The sequence below is a fragment of the Gymnoscopelus braueri genome, assembly GCF_963280865.1.
Source record: "Gymnoscopelus braueri genome assembly, chromosome: 5".
Taxonomy (NCBI): domain Eukaryota; kingdom Metazoa; phylum Chordata; class Actinopteri; order Myctophiformes; family Myctophidae; genus Gymnoscopelus; species Gymnoscopelus braueri.
This window is the reverse complement of record NC_137606.1, coordinates 14644290-14665772: the sequence shown is the minus strand read 5'-3', so window position 1 is coordinate 14665772 and position 21483 is coordinate 14644290. Positions and strand designations below refer to the sequence as shown.

Below are 21483 nucleotides of genomic sequence, written 5' to 3'. Positions count from 1 at the left end.
TTTCCTTTTCATGAAGACATGGATTTACCATAGTTATTTCTTTTTTTATGCACATTTGTGTCAATCCCTGACAATATTGGTCCCACTATCAAATGAGCATTTTTTAAGGTGATCTTGTTTTGGGTTTCTTGTAAACACAGGTACACTTGATGCTTACTCTGCACCCTATGTTTGCTTCCAAATCTCACCAACACAGATAACTGAGATAACCTTTGCACCTGTGGGAAAAGATGTCATTTCCAAAGCATTCTAGAAGAAGCAGAATGTGCAATTCTGTAAGGTCAAAGGAAGTAATTGAGGGGGTGTCCGGTGGCTTAGGGGTTAAGTTCCTGCCTACCACTATGGGGAATCAAATTCCTCTGCGGTACTTCCAGCTTGACTGGGCGCTCCAACGAACACAATTTGGCTGTGCTTGCGGGTGGGCAGCTGGCAATGGAGGCCGTTCTGCACTAGTGACTCAACTGGGAGGGACAGCGTGTTCCTCCACACTGGAACTATGCCCTCCTGGTGGCAAAATTTTTATTCCTAGGATGAGCGTGCGTGGGAGCACTTGTTTTCGGACACCCCGACGGAGGCGCTCCGTCTGAAGATGACATGAGCCACGAGAGGCACTGCCGAGCTTACTGTATGTGAGCGAGGCACCGTGCCCGAACGTTGCGAAGTCTTCCTCAGCCGACTCAGCGCCGTTCGAGTTATGTCCCAGGGACAGAATCGTAAATCCTCGTCCCCGTAGTCGCTACCTCTGAGACGGTCCAAGTGAACACAGCCGCACGCTCCCTAACCCCATTTCAGCCAATCAGAAACCGCGTCTGGCCCCGCTCATCCTTGGGAAACAATTATCGTCCCCTGGTGAACTTCCTCACTGTCTTTTAGAAGGAAAGGCTTGTGAATCCATGTGTTTCGGAGGAGACCTGTGGTTGTCTTCAGTACTCCATCCTCGGACCAACCAGTAAAGGGTTTGCACTGACAAGGAATATACACATGGGGAGAATTGGCCCAAAATAATTTTTATAAAAAAAGGGAAGAAATTGTACTTTCACTGGTGAGCCACAATCAGGGGTGCAATGCTCACTGGACGGCCTTGCACGCCATGCCGGAACCTCTTTGACCAGGAGCACACGCAGGCACACGCATAGATTTAAAACTACTTTAAATTCGCACCTCAACAAAGTTTTCAAAGGCTCCCGACTCACACCTAGCGAATTAACATAGGAATAAGCCTAGATGCATATCAATTGTCCATTGTGTGACTTGCAGTGTAGGTGTTAAGCGACGTGCGCGTCACGTCATTGAAATAGAGTGCAAGAACATACCAAATGAGCATTGCATGCCTGGCCACAATACTCAGTAAAATCCTCAGTGTTAATTTAACTATACTCTGAAAGTGTCGGAGTTAAATTAACACGTGAGGATTTTACTGTGTAACGCAGCTGGACCAGTAAAAGAGCACATTTGGCTTGTCTTCCTGCTTTACATTCTGTAGTGTCTATATAATTTAATAGCAGAGAGAAGGCAGTGCAGGATATAGTTTATTAGTTAAAGGTAGGGCAAGTGATTTTCTTTGGTTAAAATAAGTGTTAAATAGCTCTATATTGTGATAGTACTCATTGCTATAGAGTGTTTGTTCAGTAAAAGGAGTCTCCTTGTCTCTCCAGCTCTTTATAAAACAGAAAATGCATTTTTGTTTCAGTTTCATTTCCAATTTTATCCAATCAGGATAGAGAACTCAATCAGGATATAGATTAAACAAGTGAAATTGGAAGTGATGACACTAAGAAATGAGCAGGCAAAATTGTAACTGGAACACTATAAAAATGAAGCTTAAAAATGGGTACTTTCTCCTGATTGGCTGAGATTTTGACACCTACCGGAAAATGTATTTTCTGTTTATTAAAGAGCTGTAGAGACGGGGAGACTCCTGTTACTGAACAAACACTATATAGCAATGATTACTATCAGAATATAGTGCTTTAACCTTTTAACAAAATACTTTTTGTTTTAACCAAAAAATATCACTTACCCTACCTTTAACATATTAAACATTTACTATTGCCAAAAGACAAGTATTAAGTCAAGTTCCAAATGAAATATGAAGAAAAAAAGAAACTCTACTTTGATGAACAATTATTAATTATTTGTATTTCTTCATTCTAACTCATCCTGTGAGCTCTGATAATAGCAATAAAGATCACAGTTGGTATTGGTATACAGTTGGTTCTCTTCTAGGTAGCGGTTGAGATGTCTTATATCAGCTCTGTGAGCGTTACTGTGTTTGACCACTAGGTGATGTCAGAGACTCTTATTTCAGTGGGATATGTTGAACTCAAATTACTCGGTAGCAAATAATTTGTTGTTGGAGAGCCTTTACAAATGCTCTCCACATAAAACCATAACTTGGTTTCTCTGGAATTACCAAGTGATATGATGCAAACCTATTTATATGAATCTTCTATCATGTTTTCACAGCATGATAGAAACAAAATAAAACAATTACAAGAGATAAGCAGATTTCATTAACTCCAGACTGTACTCAAGTTCTTTTGTCAGCAGGTGACAACTGTAGAAAATAGACCCAATTGTGTCAAATAAATAAATGAATACATAGGCTACATACTGTACGTATTATACATACTGTAAATAAACAGTTATTTGCAAGGATTTGGGTTGCTGGGAAAAAAATAAGTGGACTTTTTCTGAATTTATGTCAGCTATGCTTTCAGTCTTCCAAGAAAGACTATAATTAGATGGCCATTGAACTTAAAGTACATTATATATGTTTTGCCTATTGTGCAAATCTTCTTCAGAAACCTGCTATGATCAGCTGGCAGGCAACTGCAATCAAAAGGTAGATTACAAACCCCAAGTTGGCCACCTGATATTGATCTTGTGGCGGTTTTGCTGGGGTTATTCTGCCAGCTGTCAATACACTTATTTCCATTACTTCCCCACTTGACTTTACATAAAGGTTCACTTTATTGGCATCTATAAACTGGGCCCAGAAAGGACCACTCCGCTAGTGCCAGAGAGTAGTCCATTTGTAAAGCCATTGTTGTTATTGCCGCATTGGCCAGCAGGACCTTTGCCAAATAGAAGAGAGTTGAATGGATATTTACAGTGGCTGCACAGCTTCCTGGGCTGGAGTTTGATGGTTTTATCTTATTCTCCTGAGGGAGGAATGGAGGTCAATACGTTGCTATTTAAGATGGACCACTCTCCATCCACTCACAACCTACAAAATTGGCATATTGTAAAAGAAGTTGAGCCTTTTGTAAATTGCATTTTATATTTTTTGCTTGCAGGGATGACAACCAATTCAGATCAACTTTTCTTCAGTCAAATATATATGTTTAACTTTTAAACCATTGTTTGCACTGACCACGAAGCCAGGCTCACTTACTATTCCTCCATTAAAGTTGTTCTTTGTCTGTGACGAACATTTGCTCAAACATCTCAGTATGCCATGGAATTATTAATTCTCTGTTGATCTACCGTAAGCAGTGGCTAAAGTTTTCTGTCACTTGGTGTAGATTAAAACATAGCAAAACTGCATTTCAGTTTTGCCTTTTGCCTCTCCTTTCTTCTGAATTTAAAATTGGCAAACACGCCATGTGCTGCATCAACCAAAGCTATCCGCTTGTTGTCAACACACTCGGCAGTACCATCAAATAAACAATGGTATAGCTAATAGGATTAGTGATAGCTCTAATGGAGGAGATAATACAGATTGCTGCAGTGCCTCAAGTAGAGTAGTGTTGTGTGTGCTGAACAGTGCCGACAGACTCAAAATGTTGGGAGTAAAAGTATGATATTTGCCTCTGAGATGTAGTGGAGTAGAAGTAAAATTATAGAACATTGGAAATACTCCACTAAAGTAAAAATTATGTCAAAATGTTACTTAAGTACTTAGTTACTTTACACCACTGATTGCCAGTGGGGATATGTTTTGTCCCTGCTTCTTCTGGTCAGACTGAACTGAATACATGCATTTCATTTTGGGAAATGTGTAGACTGATTCAGAATCAGATTTTATTGTCACACCTTAAAAATACTTCTGCCACCTCACAGCTAGAAGGTCCTGGGTTCGATTCCCGCCGGGGACGCTGTGGACGCTGGGGGCGCGTTCTCTCCTCCGCGTCATCAGTGGCCATACCCTAGGTGGGGTTGGCGAAAGGGCCTACTCTGTGTGGAGTTTGCATGTTCTCCCCGTGTCTCCTAGGGTAGGTACCCTCAGAAAAATATGCAGTAATCCTGGTCTCTATACTGCCTCCCCCTGGTCAGCCAGTGCACTTGATGGAGGGGAAAGGAACTGGTTGGAATAACGTGTTCCTTCCACGCGCTACGTCCAACCGGGGAAACTCCCCCCTGTCGGGTGATGAGAAGCGGCCTGGTCGCTCCTCATGCATTGAAGGAGGCATGAGCTTCAGCTTGGGCTCTTCCTAAGCTGGCAGAGGGAGAGTAGCGCCCAGGATTACATAGGCAATTGGCACTGGGTGAAAAATATGGGTTACAAAATCAAAGCCTATCATTATTTATTAAAACCTGACATCACATTTGCGTAATGTGCATATGTCAGAGAACATTATTAGTCTACTTGTCCTTATTCAGAAGTCTAAAGACGGTTCTTAGTTCTTTTTTTTGTCTTGCCCTTAAGGCTATGGTATTTTTTTCCCTTTCCGACGGGACCGCAACTTCATAAACTTTCCATGGTTTGGGTGATAAGCGTCTTCTATGATCCTACAGGCTTTCGTGACACACAGTTCTGGATGGAAGGAAGCTCACACCACTGATATGTTGAGTACTTATGTCTGATGATATCACATTTTAACAATCCAATTAAAAATATATGTTAACCACATAAACTCTGGCATCCTATTTTGATAAAAGTTCAAAAAAATGGACAAAATGTCTCTCTCTCTCTCTCTCTCTCTCTCTCTCTCTCTCTCGACTGCCCAGTAAAATATTCAGTGTTCATTTATTCATTTTATCCATTTGAAAGAGTGTACAAAATGTAACCAAATGGATTATTGACTTGACTTACAAGTCAAGTCCATTTGGTTACGTTGTAGGCTCTGAGTTAGAGGTGCAACAGACAACATTCGGCCACTAGATGTCGCACTCACAACACCTCTATTGCATACACTGTATGGTTCGTTATTTCCATGACTCACATCTTTAAGGCAGCAATCATGTTGCAACATTGTAACACAGTGGCTGCTTCCAAGAATTTCTTTAGGTAAAAAAAGTACCGTCTCCAACTAAAACGGAAGCACACAAAGCAAAACAATATTATCATGCCGATATTGTTTGGGGGGGGGGAAGCATTTGAAAAGTTCTGTGGATGTAATATCAATTTTTATTATTCTCTTTCATAAAAAAATCTATATTATTATATACTGGATTTTACAGTGTGTCATACCACCACTGTACTACATCAGGCATCCAGTGCACAACGTGGCACTGAGATATGCCCTGGTTCTGTCAGTCCATACAGTCTGTTTTCTGAGCTCTCAGGAGTCGGCCTGGTACAATTATTACATACTCGCCTAATCTCAATTATTAGAGATAATTGAGTTATTTTGCACCATCGTCATAAAAGTGTTCTTAATTAACTCATTCCCTGCCTAGAACGTAAAAAACGTAATTATATCCAATTACCAATTCTGCCAAGAACGTAAAAAACGTAATCATTATTTTTTTTTTTAATTATTTTTTTAATTTGACCCAAAGACCAAGGAGATATGATTTTTCGAAGATCTAGACTCCTATCCACTTCCTTGTTAACTTAAAACTTAAAAATTCTGTATCTCGGCTCCTGAGTACTTTTTTTTTTTCAAACGCGGCCAGAAATAATTCAGGCAGTGAATGAGTTAAATTTGTTTACATTTTTAAAAAAAATTGGAAATATCTGTGATATATGTTTGTCACATCTGCCCTGTGCTATGTTTTTTATGAAGCCTAAAAGCAAGGCAAACAGAAATCTAAGTTTCATTTATACGTTCCAATGTTTTTGATTGAATTTATTAGTCAGAAATATAAACGGCACGTGGTACAGTAGGTCATTAAGGCTGAAAGGATAACACACAAAAAGTCCTGTTCAATGACTAAATGAAATTAAATGGTTAATCACAATTATTTGTATGACAATTAATCGGCAAGTAAAATGTCATTATCGTGACCGCGCCCTACTCAGTCAGGAATTGGGGAGGTGGGGGCAATGCTGCAGACCAGTGATCAGGGGAGGGTAGGATGGATACACACACACACACACACACACACACACACACACACACACACACACACACACACACACACACACACACACACACCACAGGGACAGATTGTTGCGCTGTCGGCTACATGTTCTGTATGCTGTCAGAAATCTGCCCGTCATGATGCAGTGTGTTACATTTGGGTATTCTGTTGCTGCGCACGTTTTGAAGTGTCAGTCCCTCTGTTGGTGTTTTTGGGGTTTTGAATTGATATAAATTCACCAGAGTTGCAAAGTTCTCTAGAGCATTGGTTCTCAAAGTGGGGTCCGGGGGACCCCCAGGGGTCCTTGGCGGGGTACCAGGGTGGTCCCCAGCAAAACTAGTTAATATGGCGTCACAAACATTTGAACCACTTTAACCATATTTTATGCTTTGGCTATTCAAAAATAGCAGATCTACAAGCTCATAGCGCGGCACCGAGTGCCGCGCTATGAGCTTGTAGATCTGCTATTTTTGAAGAATCGTGAACATTTGTGCAAATCTTTGAAATTGAATATATATTTTTTAAAGCAAACTGTAACTCAAATCTTTGCTTCTGGGGGTCCTTGGCACAAAACATTTTCAGATGGGGGTCCGGTCCGCGGCCTATCATATATCACTTTGGGGGTCCTTGACATGAAAAGGTTTGAGAACCACTGCTCTAGAGAGAACTGCCGAAGGTTTGCAGCAGCAGCATTCTTTTTAACGCTACTGTAAATCATATACATTTATACATGTGGATTAACCTTCACCTACTCCGATAAATGTAAACGGGCCATGACTTATGACATCCACCTTTTTAAGCCACGCACAGCAAAGCACCACACCATCTATTTGCTGGGACGGGATGCACTTGGCACCAGTGGTGGAAAAAGTACTAAAATTCTTTACACATTGATTGCCAAGATCAAGTTAACTCGTTTAAAAAAAAAATAATAATAATTTCAATTTCAACTTTCTTTTTATTTTTTTACCCAAAGACCAAGGAGATATGATTTTTTCGAAGATCTAGACTCCTATCCACTTCCTTGTTAACAAAAAACGTAAAAATTCTGTATCTCGGCTCCTGAGTACTTTTTTTTTCTCAATGAAAAATCTCTGGCATAAAACTGCAAAAAATCTGAAATAATTCTGGCAGGCAATGTGTTAAGTAAAAGTACCAATACTGCAATATAAAAATACTCTGTTACAAGTAAAAGTCCAGAATAAAAAAATTACTTACAAAAGTATTGACATCAAAATGTACTTAAAGTACCAAAAGTAAAAGTACCAAATATTTGAAAATAGCAGATCTACAAGCTCACAACGCGACGCGCTGTGAGCTTGTAGATCGGCTATTTTCAAATAGCCTAGGTATAAAATAATGCTAAAGTGGTGAATGTATGTTTCATTATATCATAGTTTATATCTGAAAAGTAACTAGTAACTAAAGCTTTCAAGTAAATGTAGTGGAGTAAAAGTACAATATTTGCCTCTGAGGTGGAGTAGAAGTAAAAGTATTGGAAATTGGAAATACTCAAGTACAAATACCTCAAAATTGTACTTAAGTAAATGTACTTAGTTACTTTCCACCACTGCTTGGCACCTGCCGCCCGCGGTGCCTAATCCTATTCCAGCATGGAACCGGAGTGGATTCTGACACAGCATGATGGCTTACTTATTCATGCTGTCCCCTTTCAACAAAAGGAGCTGTTCATCTGAGGGACGGCTCTGTCTGTCAGGGATGCGGAATGCGTTTCATAAGTGCAGTTGACGCTGGGTGATTGTCGGCCACATTCAGCCACTCTAGCAGCTACCCCAGGTGCACGGGGCCGATAGAGCCATTCGATAGCTACCACGGTTCAGACTCAACCAGGCGAAAGGCAAAAGTACACCCGGTGTCTGGTTGATAAGCAGCTGGAGACAGATGGGATTTGAAGCCAAACACCTGAGGTCATGCTCAGATGCACCGGACATGGATTTGTGGATATAGTACTGTATACAGGGCCTGAATTGAACTGAATTGTTGTCTGGTCCATTTGTTCTGCATTATAAAGCATTATGGAATAACAAAATCAGGGTCAGATGCTAGATTTACAGCTTGCCATGGATGATTGTAGCTTCCCTCAGCATTGGACGGTTTGTGGTTTCAGCACTCTGCTGGTGAGAGTAGAGCCTCTATTCAGAGCCAAGACATTGTCCACCTTCAAGCTTTTTGATAGGACTGATACTACATTGTTTGAAATACCTAAGTTTAATAACTTTTGCAAAATGCAAAAAGTCTAAAGCCATTAAGGGGAAATGTCTGTTTATGTACGATATATGACCGAATATGAATTGATGTTGGCGTGTATTGATGGTCCTTAAAGCAGAACATTTTCAAAGGTTAAAATGCAAATAGTTATATTTAACAATTTCTATTTGTTAAATCTTTATTGAACATGCTATAAGTTAATCAAATTGGCACCAGGGGTTTAAACCCTGCCCACACCAACATCTATTGTTCTTAATTGCGAGCTTGAACTTTGACCTTCTCAACCCAGAAGTTGGTAATCATTTCACGGCAGCTTCCTGATCCTTCACCAAATTCCATGAAAATCGGCCCATCTGTTCTTGAGTTGCACACACTCGCACACACGTGTGTGTGGTCGCAACTTAAGTAGGCCTGATTACATTACCCCCCCTTCCATGGGTAATATAGGTAGACAGACAGGATAAGTTATGGATTGGCACTTTAAAGTCTCTTTAAAATCTCTACCCTTTGCTAACCTCACTTGAAACACCAATTGACTTTAAAATGTTATCTCAAGCATGAAAGTGGGTCATTTTGTATTGACTAACATTTGTCACTGTCCTCCAGCTAAGCCAGAAACAGTTTAACCCATTCAAACCGGGAAAGCATCTGTGTAACCACTTTATCCATGTTTTATACTTTGGCTATTCAAAAATAGCAGATGTACAAGCTCATAGTGCAGCACCGAGTACCGCGCTATGAGCTTGTAGATCTATTTTTGAAAAATCTCGAACATTTTGTGCAAATATTTGAATATATATATAAATCTTTGCTTCTAGAGGCCCCTGGAACAAAATATTTTTCAGATGGGGGTCCGCGGCCAAGTACATATCATTTTGGGTGGTCCTTGTCATGAAAAAGTTAGGATTTAGATTAGAAGACATTTGTAGAATCGGCCTCAGGTCTAAATGGGTTCATGTGATTTCAGCGTCATTCATAGCACACTCTAGTGCATTTTCATAGACATTATCTGTTGATGACAAAATATGTCTGATGCTAGTGAGCACTGCTGTAGTTGGAACATGATCTTTAGATCCCTGTAGACACTGTTGGCAGTGCAATAACTCTCTCAGTGCCACGCCCCGAGATATCCCGAGTTTTTCCCGAGTACCCTCCCTGCCAGCACGAGAAATCCCGAGTTTTTACTTTTGACTGTGGTCGCGCTATTCTGTTTATTTTTCATCATCACTTTCGCTTCCTGACTCCTTCAGACTCATTGGGTTCCGGTTTCATGACGCAGATTCCGTTTCCGGTTCTATTTTTTTTCCCACAGACATTTTCGGCCAGAATAGGGAAAGTCACGGTTTTTCACACGGTATAAAAAATGAACGGAGATGTCCACTTCTGTTCTCTTTGGTCTGGGTGACGATCAGTCATCGTAGTCGTGTATCACATCGTATTTTACCCCGATCACAGATTGTCGAAAACGTCACATCCGTTTTTGACCGGATGTGACGTAGGCCTGTTTGGGAGGGGTGCGAGCGAGTCAGCGAGGTAATCAATGTGTCGATTTGTTGCTCTCTACTGGTAGAACTGTCGTAGGTGTTTAAAATTGCAGAAGACAAGCTATTTGAAAATTAAATTACAAAATAGCAACAAAAAAGAAATATCGAAAATTCCTGGCACTGGGGGAGTACTTTATGAAAATACTCTTGGCAGTGAAAGAGTTAATTATAAGATTAGCCACATTAGCCAGCTAATGGCTAATCTCCAAGGCTGGTCATTCATCATACCTCTGTGAAAGTGAATGCCCATTCATACCCAAGGAAACTTTCTGGCAGTAATTCATCAATCTTCTGTGTTGTCAGTGAAAAGCATATCACTCTTGTAAGCATGGATTTACATGAACTAGCTAATTAATTTGATCTGGTGGTGTAGCAGTAGCAGATTGATCCGGAGGGAGTTACTCAGAAAACAAACGGGGAGAGAGAGAGATATTGTTGCACAGTTGTAGTATGCAACAGAAATGTAAAAAGACTAAGGCTAATCAGGCTGTCGACCTTTTGTTGAGTTCTGCATGCTAACTCGACTCTATCAATATTATTCTGTTCCATTTTCACTTTGTCAGATTGTTGTTAGGGACCAGTCGAAATTTACATAAGGGGGGGCATGGAGGAAAATAGGGGAGGGTCATGCCTTTCTAATTTTGGTCCAAGGGACGGTCAGCTAATTTGACTTTGAATCCAAGGGAGGGTCATGCAATTTTGAATTGATAAAATAGTCCGTTTTTTATATACCTTTTTAGTACAGCAGAACAGTGGTCAATGACCCCTCTCCATTTCAAAAGATACAAAGAATTCAAATCAAGTAACACCTTGTCTATTTAGAATCAATGACGGTCGTTAACAAGCCATCAACGCACAGCGAGTGTGAACGACCCAGTCAAATCTATTCAGCGTCTTAACGATGGTGGTTGAACAATTAAGCAAAACTTCAACAGGCGTTATTGGAGAGATGCATTATAAATAGGCCTACTATAACTGGATATTCATAATCATTTGAAGTAATTCTGTGCATGTGATTAATGTGGATCTATATGGACAGTTGTGTATAGATGCCTAGCTCCACAGGTAAAACCAGAAGCATCAGGCCATAATTGATAGCCTAATTTGTTTTATGTAGGCAACAGTGTAGTTGTAGTCACTGTAGTTGATAATTAAAAGGGCAGAGTGACAAAAGTTTTAAACAACTGGTTACCAAATATTCAACTTTCTTCAATCTGACCAGGATTCAATGGGTTTCCCACATGTAAGATGAGAACACTATCCATTCTGCTACCACTACTACAGATACACTGTGCATTTAGCAAGACTGACTACACTACAGCAATGTTCTAATCAATGTGGAAAGCAAAACATTGGACATATCAGTTTTAAATGTCATGTTGTATTTGATGGGGAGGGTTAGGGGTGTCAAGAATTTCACAATACAATACATGTTGGGCATGATATCGATATGATATATTATTAATGTTCTTTTCTCATGTATCATCAACATTGGCCATCATCTTATAAATAACGTTATAAAGCAAGTTAGAAACAATTACAACGTGCTTTGTACACACAAATAAATACATTTGTGCAAGCTTAATGGAGAAGTGAAGTTCTCACTAACTATAAACCCATTGTTTCAGAGGACAGATAGACACTAATATAACAAATATAATATAATATAAGACTGCATAACTTTAATTCCACAAACATCATATTTTTGTCATCTGGACTTTACCAACCAAGTGCAGCCTAGTTATTTCCAACAGCTAAAAAAAATCTATAATACCAGATACAGTATAATACAATCTTAGATTAGATGTAGGCCTATTTGAGAGTGCAGATGCATGTCACATTAACGAGCGTCAACGAGCATCAGCTGACACACAACACCTCCCCTCTGCAGTGCTTTAAACTGAAAGTGACTGACTGGAGTCTGTTTCATTTCTCTCCAAAATACCTTGAATATGATGGAGGACATGATTAATAATTACTATGATTATGATAAGCTTTACATTTCATATCATACAGTAAAAACTCCTAACTTTCACCGGCAAAAAAAAAGAAAGTGTTTTTTTTTTATTAAAAAAACAATTAAAAAAATATTACGATACAGTATGACATCATGACAATACCTATCATCACATTTTAATACCACGATAGGCTATATCGTGACACAATATATCGTGACACTTCTAGGCGGGGAGGGTTACTCTTTTTTTTGTAATCACTTGGGGAGGGTCATTGATTTTTTTTTTTTGTCAAAGGGAGGGTCATAGCATTTTAGATCAGGACACATACATTTCCTCCATGCCCCCCCTTATGTAAATTTCGACTGGTCCCTTAATTCAAAACTGTTTTCTTATAATATTTATCTAGTCTGCTATTTGTTAAACTATAGACCGGGCAGGGTAATATCATTCAAGATACATTATTTATGTCATACAAAAGTTCTCTGGTCTTGAAAAAGAATGATAAAATCTTTGATCTTCACAGACATCAGCCACTGATTATGGGAGTTCTTTGAAAGCATACAGTCACTGCTGCTTTGATGTCAGTCTGTGGTTTTGAAAAAAGTGAATCGAGCATATTATAGAACATTATTTATTTCCTTATTTTGTTTCTTCCACAGAATAAAATTGAGAGGCCAGGAGAAGAGCATATGGTGAATTTATCCAAGTTGAATGGAGTGAAGAAGGGCAAAGAAGAGACGGAGAGAAGAGAGATGATCACCCCTTCCCTGAGGGAAGCATTGACCAAGCAAGGTGAGTAACATCGTGGGCTTAATCCCTGTAGAGATGGGGTTACAAATAGCATGTTTATTGTAGCAGGGGAGAGGAATGTCTGCATCCAAAAGACACAACCTAGAAAAGTCCGCTCCTCAGAGAGCTGCTCTCCGCCAGGCTGAGTTGCCTACCCAGGGTCAGTCGTGGGTTGCAGACTTAAGTGTAGGAAGCTGCAGGGGAAATACTGTAAAATGTGTACAACATACGTTGCAAGTATTCACACTTGTGGTGTGAATAGTTGCAGAGCACAGCTACAAAACGGGGATTTGTCAATACAAAATGACCCACTTTCATGCTTGAGATAACATTTTATACTTTAATTGATTCTAAAATCAATTGGCGTTTCAAGTGAGGTTAGCAAAGGGTAGAGATTTTAAAGAGTAGAGATACAAATAAAAATGGTGGAAAATATTGTCAGGCGGGAATGGCCGTGGTCTATACGGGGAGTTTGATTGTATGACCAATAGAGTTCAAGAGTTATAGGGCAAAACGTGAAGCGGCCAAAAGGTCAAGTGGCCTGTTATAGTGCCACCATGAGGCCGATTTGACTTGGCCTATTGGGTGTGTGCGTACAAAGTGTCAAGACGATCGGTCCAGCAGTTATGACTTTTGCACCACTTGGCTATGAAATATCACATTGAATGGACACAGCAGCAGCTCACCAGATGTTTCAAGCATGTCCTTATTAAGCTTGCTGTCAACATGAGTGGCAAATTGAACAGGTTTATGCCAATAATGTGCACGAGAGCTGAGCACGAGAGCTGTGCACTCTTCTACACTTTATCTCGATTAAAAATAGGTGCAATTGTGTAGCCTACATTTATAATTTGATGTGTTATTTCTACATCAGTGTCTGCTAATGTTCCATTTCAAATGGTTTATTCATGATGGAAAGGTTGGCGCTACCAACATAAACAATAATATAGCAATAATGTATGTTTTTTTGGTGTCTCGCTTCACAACTTTCATGTCTATTACTGTAAGTAATACCAATCATAAATTGTACTGAGACACATGAGAACATGTTGAAAAGAATTAAGGTCAAATTGCACGAGCATTCGCAAATGCACAACTCGTCCAAGTCAACCCATTAAGTCGTATTTTGCCCAGTCCGGCCCTAAAATGAGTTTCATACTTTACAATATACATTGTAAAGTGCTTTGGAGAAAGGTTCAATATACTGCATCTACCATTAACTACATTGAACCTTTGTTGCTGAAAAGTATTGATTGGCATGGGGGTTGCATGGGGGTTCATTTTCCCCAGCTCTTTTGACCTAAAGTCCATAAGGGATTTTCTGTAATCCATCAAACCTCGTTGTTTGCTGTGCTCGAATGCTAATTACTTAACCCATTAAGCCCTGGAACTGTGTCATTTTTAGATTTGAGCTAAAAAGCATTATTTTACACTTTGGGCTATTTAAAAATAGCAGATATACAAGCTCGTAGCGCGGCACCGAGTGCCGCGCTACGAGCTTGTAGATCTGCTATTTTTGAAAAATCGTGAAAATGTGTGCAAATCTTTGAATGTATATATATTTTAAAGCTAACATTTTCAACTCAAATCTTTGCTTCTGGGGGTCCCTGGAACGAAATATTTTGATGGGGCTCCGCGGCCAAATACATATAATTTTGGGTGGTCCTTGACATGAAAAAGATTGAGCACTGCTGAGATTTAGGAGACATGTAGAATCGGCTTCAGGTCTTAATGGGTTAAGCATCCCATGTGAGAAAAACTAAACAAAAACAAGTGTGTCGACATCATCTCTTTATCGTTGCACTTTTACAGTTGCCTGATCTTTCTCAGTTACTGATTTGTTTTCACACACATTTTGTTTTTAAATTAAAATCTCACAAATCGTGTTCCCTGAAGCTGAGATGGTCTTCTGCATGTAGAGAAAGCATGGAGCTCTGGAGTCTGTGCAGCCTAACGACGCTTAATGAAGCCGCACAGTCCAATTACCCCCTCTGCCTCCTCTGCTACTCACAGTCCAGTCCCAGGAGCCTTTCTCCCCTCTGCCTTTCTCCCACGGTTGCAAACCCTTGATGAAATCACTTCTGGTGGGCGTCGGTATACAGTATAGATGTGCTGCTTTAACCCTTTAAGACCTGAGGCGATTCTTAATTTAAAAAAAAATCCTAACAGTTAAAAAAAAATAAAAAAAAATAAGATTTTTCAAAAATAGCAGATCTACAAGCTCATTGCCGCGCTATGAGCTTGTATATCTGCTATTTTTCAATAGCCAAAGAAATCTAAAGTGACATGCGTTCCAGGTCTTAAAGGGTTAATTAGACACATTTGGCACTGGTACCATTACATTCACTTCTGTAGCTACCATTGTTGGATAATAATAATTATTATTATTAATATATATATATATATATATATATATATATATATATATATATATATATATATATATATATATATATATATATATATATATATATATATATATATATATATATATATATATATATATGAAAATCTTATAATATAAGCTAGCTATACTGTACATGGCATGGCAGTTAATCTCTTTATGTGCTACATGAGGCATTATTTATTCACAGTTCTATGCTTGTTCTCAGTTTGTTATTTTAGACAAAGATAAAGAATCATCAAATAATCTAGATATTTCTGATTCCAGTTTATAGGCTTTCCAATTGACCACTCACGGTTCACGTCACTGTTAGTTATCGGAGCTTCCTATTATTTTCCCAAGTTGAACATTTTATTAAATCAATTCTCTCATCACTTAGACTAGGAGAAAAAAAAAACGGAACCATTCATCTCACCAGTTTTCATCAAAGGCCTAGATGAAGACATATAGTGTGTACACAGAGAACGCCACAGAGGAGCGCTTTGGGAAAAGGGAGCTCCGTCTTGCATCGATTCTGCTACCGGGGTCCCAGATGGAAGTAGCGTGTGAAACAAATGTGACGCAAGCTTGTTCCATCTGGCGGAGTCAGGTTACTGTAGCATAGCTGAAACAACATAAACATGGACTTCTCAGAGTTGTGGTAACATTCAACGTCGGGTCGGGTGGCCAGACACAATCGGGGCCATCAAAAACCCTGCGCTTCTCTCCAAAAGTGCCCAGGGTTGCTGCGGCAAAAAACGCTGGCCGTTGGTAGTGCTGAAGCACGATGCTCGGCCGCTGGGAAGAGGAGCGCACCAGCGCGTATACCATAGAAATGCATGGCAGACATACGCTGCCTGCCCAAAAACGCTATCAATGGACACCGCCCCTTAGAAATTATTTAATTATTGTTGTCTCCGCCAGGCCGAAAGGCATGGCGAGAGAGTTTGACGTTTTGCACCCTGTCCGTCCGTGGTGTCCACGAGCAGCTAATCTCCGGCACCGTTGGCCCGGTCGCTGCGAAACTGTGAACACACACTCCCTCGATGCCAATTCACAACCTCTTTTTTTCACATGGGCCTGTTATAGCGCCACCAGGAGGCTGATTTCTGCAAAGCCCATTTACTCCTACAGATTTCATCCAAACGTCATGCAAATCGGTACACAGTATTTCTATAGTCATGTGATCAACACAGATCTGTCCGATTTTCCATATTCCATCCTCATTGGCTAAGGTTGGCTTCCAAAGTTTGCAGGATTGGTCCGTTTTGAACAAAATGCCTCAAATCATGAACGCAGCTTGCGATTCCCGTGACATTTCACGTACATTCCCACTAGGCCAAGGAAGAAATGCCACCTTTTTCACATTGGCCTGTTATAGCGCCACCAGCAGGTTTAATTTAGCAAAACACATTTTTGGAACAAAATGCCTTAAATCATGAATGCAGTGTCCGATTGCCATGACAGGCCTAAGAAGAAATGGCACCCTTTTCACATTGGCCTATTATAGCACCACCAGGAGGCCACAATAACGTACCTGACCTGGCGGAGACCTGTTCTCCGAGGAGCACTTTTTCTAGTTTCAAAATGTTTTTACTTTTTGTTCCATTTCGTTTTCAGGGACAGTGCACACTATTAAACATCTATGTAAATTGTGCCAGCTTAACCAATATGGCTAATTTTCTTAACTTACTTATCAAGAGTAAATTGCCTAATACACAATTAGTAGGTTCAACACTAATGAAAAACAACACAATTAAGTTCTAATTCAAATTGACTATTTGAAAGTGTTTATGCTCCAAGGCAATTGAAAATGCTACTACTTCCATGGACTTTTAATGCAGTCTTCAATCACTCACCATACGCTTTGTTAATCTTTCAAATTGGATTAAAATGTATGTAGACTATTACATTAATTCATTTTGCCATCACATGAAAGTGCCTTTAGGGCTACGCGCAATTTGTGCAAAACTAAAGTCCTTATCTGTAGCCTTAGGGCTATGTGTGATGTCATTCCTTAAGTCTACACAACTCACCAGCACTAAACAGCGGAAGTTTAACCTAAGCTTTCTCTGTCGGTACAGTTTGACTCCTCTGCTGTCACAGGAAGACAAGTGGTTATCAAAGATCTGCACATATGCGTGCTTTGGGCTTTGGAGCCTGTAATATGCTCTGCGTAGGATGGATGACTCAGGACAATGATTTGAAAGGAATGCCATGCTGTGTGATTTATGATAACAGCAGTTTGTCAAAAATAACTCCGTTGATAAATATATTATCTCGGCCAGGCAAGCTTGAGATATTGCACTCAGCCATTTGTGTCTGTTTGTCTGTGTGTCTTTCTGCAGCTAACCTTGCAACTCTCTAGGCTGTCAGGCTGTAGGCTGTGAGATCGGGACCTCAATTCCTGAATATCTGTTTAATCAGTCAGCAACAATGTCATTTTGTTGAATTAATAATCACAGAGCAATCATCCCTCCAGGATATGGCATATCTGGGGATATGGACAGGAACTAGCCATGGGTGCCTGTCCATCTGGCTCATGGGCTCAAACCACTAACTAGCCAATTGCAATGCTCCTGTCCCTCCGCCTTATGGGATATAAATCGCAGGCATTCAGTTCACTGCCACAAGCCAAGGCTCCAAATTGAAATGCCAACTCGTCAAAGTTGCACTGTAGTTGATAATCTTTCATGTAAAAACATATATATTTTCTGCAAATCCCTTGCTGAAAGAAGTGCTTCTTATTGGTGAACATTATAAATATTGCTGTCGATTTAGAGACAAGCCTACTGTAGACAGCCCACTGCCTTGTGTTGTCTTCTTCTCACAGAGGACTTGCAAAGCAAATGTGGGGCATTGAAACACTTTGCAACCTATAATTGACTGGTGATACAAGGAATTAACAATCACTTTTTGCAGATTACACAGAACATTGAATGACAGACATTTTGTTCAGAATTATGTTCGTTCTACTCCTCCTGCCCAACACTCCGTGCTGACAGGTGCCGCCTCAGCCTGTAGCAATACATGCAGAGACACCCTCGCCGCCCGGCTTCCCTCCCCCGAAAACAGGCCAATTGTAGTCGTATAGACACCCGACAAAGCCGGATGCACGACGGTGGATTCAAACGCACAACCTCTGCGGTGGTGGGCAGGTACTTTACCACTGCGCCACTTGAGCGCCTCGACTGTATTTTAAAATCTGACAACCAGTCAGCCCAGTTAGGGACAGGTATGGCTCTCTGCTTATAGGCAATGACAAACCATACCCCACTGCCACAGTCATTTTAAGATATTCATGTATTTACTGCCAAATGCAAAGTGTGTCTTAAGCAATTCAAAGTGTTGTGCATCTGCCTAGAGTGGGGTACATAACCTTTCATTTCAGAATGCAGTCTTTGCTCAGATAGCATATTTTCAGTCGCATGTCAAGCATCAAAATTATTTTTGACAACTAAAAATAGTAAAAGGAGTAAAGCTATCTGTTATTGTGGTAATAGTAACCATTTAGAATATTTATAGTGCACATCGTTTGTAAAATAGTTTCTCTACGTATTCAAAGTGACTTTGAGTACTTAGAAAAGCGCTATAAATCTGAGATGTTATTATTCTGAGAGGTGTTACAAGCTGCATATTACTGAGGCAATGGCTATGATTGAACAGATGAACGTTATATTGTATTGAGGCAATGGCTATGATTGAACAGATGAACATTATATTGTATTAAGTCCATTCACTAGGACATAATGCTGTAGTACAGGCCATTTGTAGTCAACAAATGAATCCCGACGGTTACATAACAATCAATGAATGGGGAATTATGACCAAGAGAAGATTTTCACAGACCAACTGTCAACCGCACTTTTAAAAGTGAAAGTTTGAAGGAGAAAATGTTGTTATACATTGCAGGCATTGTTGAATAATGTGAAATGCTGGTTGTGTCTACTTTATTCCTGGCTGGACACAAAAGTTCAGATATACTTATTTCAGAATCTGCTTTTAGTTTTGTCCAATTTAAAGATTTATAAAACATTACAAGGGTGTGGAAATACATGGCCTCTTATTGGATGGATCTATCTGTTAACAGTCTTATTTTTTGCTAGAATGTGCACATGTAGACAAACTATTTTCATTACTTCTTCTATTTGTTTTTGTTTCAAGGAAAGTTTATCAAATCCTTCAACAGTCCTTACTCTGCTTATTCTGATCTTACATTTATAAGTCGCTCTGGATAAGAGTGTCTGCTTAATGCCTAATTGTAAATGCATTATATAATACAAAATTGCCTCTGTCAATTTGAACAAATGTGAAACTCAATTTGAACTAGAGCCATTAATATTCCTTATCCTTGTTAATATTTCATAAGCCAAAAGTTTATGGTTGCTGGTTGTCGGTCTTCATTACTTATTGATCCTAATTGAGTAATAAACCTTGAGCAGACACTTGAAAAAATAATGAAGTCCTATCAGTGAATTGCCTAAAGTGTTAAAGTAGAGCAGATGTAAAGCATATATCTCTTTTAGCAGGTTTCTCAGACAGACGACAGTAACAATCACTATCACGTAAGCATCCTTCTATCAGCTCACACTTAAGCCATATCTTATGTAGAGCTGGAAAATCAGCACAACTAAAGCTACGCTGTATGCCGAACTGTCACCACCAGCGACTTGCTACTTAAGGAACTTGCCATGTCAAACATGGACGAAACAGCTGCCAAACATAGTGGATGCAGATGGCAAGACATTGTCTGTGTGCAAAGGAACTAAAACAGTAGAAAACAGCGACCTTCAACATGGTTTGGGCATTATAAATGCCCAGACCATGTTGGTAATGGTGATGGAAATATAAAAGCACACAGAAAATTACATTACATTACATTACATTACATTACAGTCATTTAGCAGACGCTCTTATCCAAAGCGACTTACATTAAGTGCATTCAACATAAGTAGGGAACGAAACTACTAATCACCAGAATTCTAGAGTAAGGGTAGAGTAATAAATGAGTGTAATGAAAATGTAATGAATAAACTGATTATATGTCATGACTCATAAAAAGGAAATGGTGGCTTACATGATTTTTCAGACAGTACAGACAGTACGTCCAGTCAGTGCAGTTTGCACAGTGAAGTTGTTGATTTTCTGTCGCTGTCCTAAATTTAAATTTGTATTCATATTTATAATTATAGATTCACAAAAGAATAATGAATGAAACGTGTTACTGTATGTGTCAAGAAGATGCTTGCACACGTATTTGTACACATTCTTGACTCTTGCCTCTGTAGACATGCTACAGAATGTGAAGGTACCAGCTCAGATGTAACTGAGAGTCTACTACAGGATATCTCTAGGTCGCTATAAAATCATGCAAAAATGCTGTTCACGTGAATGACTGTTTTCTCATTTACAAGTACAGTACGTGTAATGATGACCCTCACTACCGGCGCCTTACCCGAAGGCCGATTTTAGACGACATACCGCCGCCGTACCCAAAGGCCGATTTTAGACGACATACCGCCGCTGTACCCGAAGGCGCCTGATTAGATTATGTCCATCAGATATAGCTGGATGAGCATTGCCTTTTCCTCCCCCTTAGTTGGACTCTACATACAGACATAAAAGGCTTCTGGGGTGTTTGGTGTCATGTTTTTTGATTTGGCGTTGTCTTGTAGAACATTCTCTATAAAATAAAATAGCTATTAATTTCAGCACTCTCTCTGTATTTACACATTGGTTAACATGTAAAATTGTGATTGATAGCTGTTTTGACAGTTTTCTTTTAATGACTTTTTCTCTTTATCTGTGCAGGCTACAAACTAATTGGAAGTCACTCAGGAGTGAAACTTTGCCGCTGGACCAAGGTAGTGTATCAAACGCTTTGCAGCATACTGTTGTAGACTTTTGTGACAAATGAAATCCACAAATCCAACAAAGTGTGTTGTTTCTTCATGTTAGTCTATGCTACGAGGCAGAGGAGGCTGTTACAAGCACACTTTCTATGGCATCGAGTCTCACCGCTGCATGGAGACAACTCCCAGCCTGGCCTGCGCTAACAAGTGTGTCTTCTGCTGGAGGTAGGTGGCTGTCGAATGGATAAGAGATTGACTTTTGTGCCTCAGCACTTGACTTGACGCATCAGCTCACAATTAGGTTATTGGCCAACACTGATGGCTGATTGATTCATCTGCACAACCCAGATCCAGACCCCAAAAATTGTCCTCCTCACATAGTTTAATAAACCAGGATGTAGTGTATTGTTCCCTTTCCGTACTTACTGTACCTACAGTATATAAATCCCTAACCGAACCCCTTTATTTCATCTTTC

The 21483-nt window shown here is 39.8% G+C and overlaps 1 protein-coding gene across 2 annotated transcripts in view; it reads left to right on the top strand.

Moving 5' to 3' along the window:
• Nucleotides 1-21483, top strand: part of tyw1 (tRNA-yW synthesizing protein 1 homolog) — a 93956-nt gene that overhangs the window by 11164 nt on the left and 61309 nt on the right. For both annotated transcript variants that reach the window (XM_080427858.1, XM_080427857.1), the window contains 3 exons: nt 12643-12775; nt 20967-21019; nt 21114-21232. In XM_080427858.1, coding sequence (XP_080283984.1) covers nt 12643-12775; nt 20967-21019; nt 21114-21232 — 305 coding nt within the window. The remainder of the gene's footprint in view (nt 1-12642; nt 12776-20966; nt 21020-21113; nt 21233-21483) is intronic.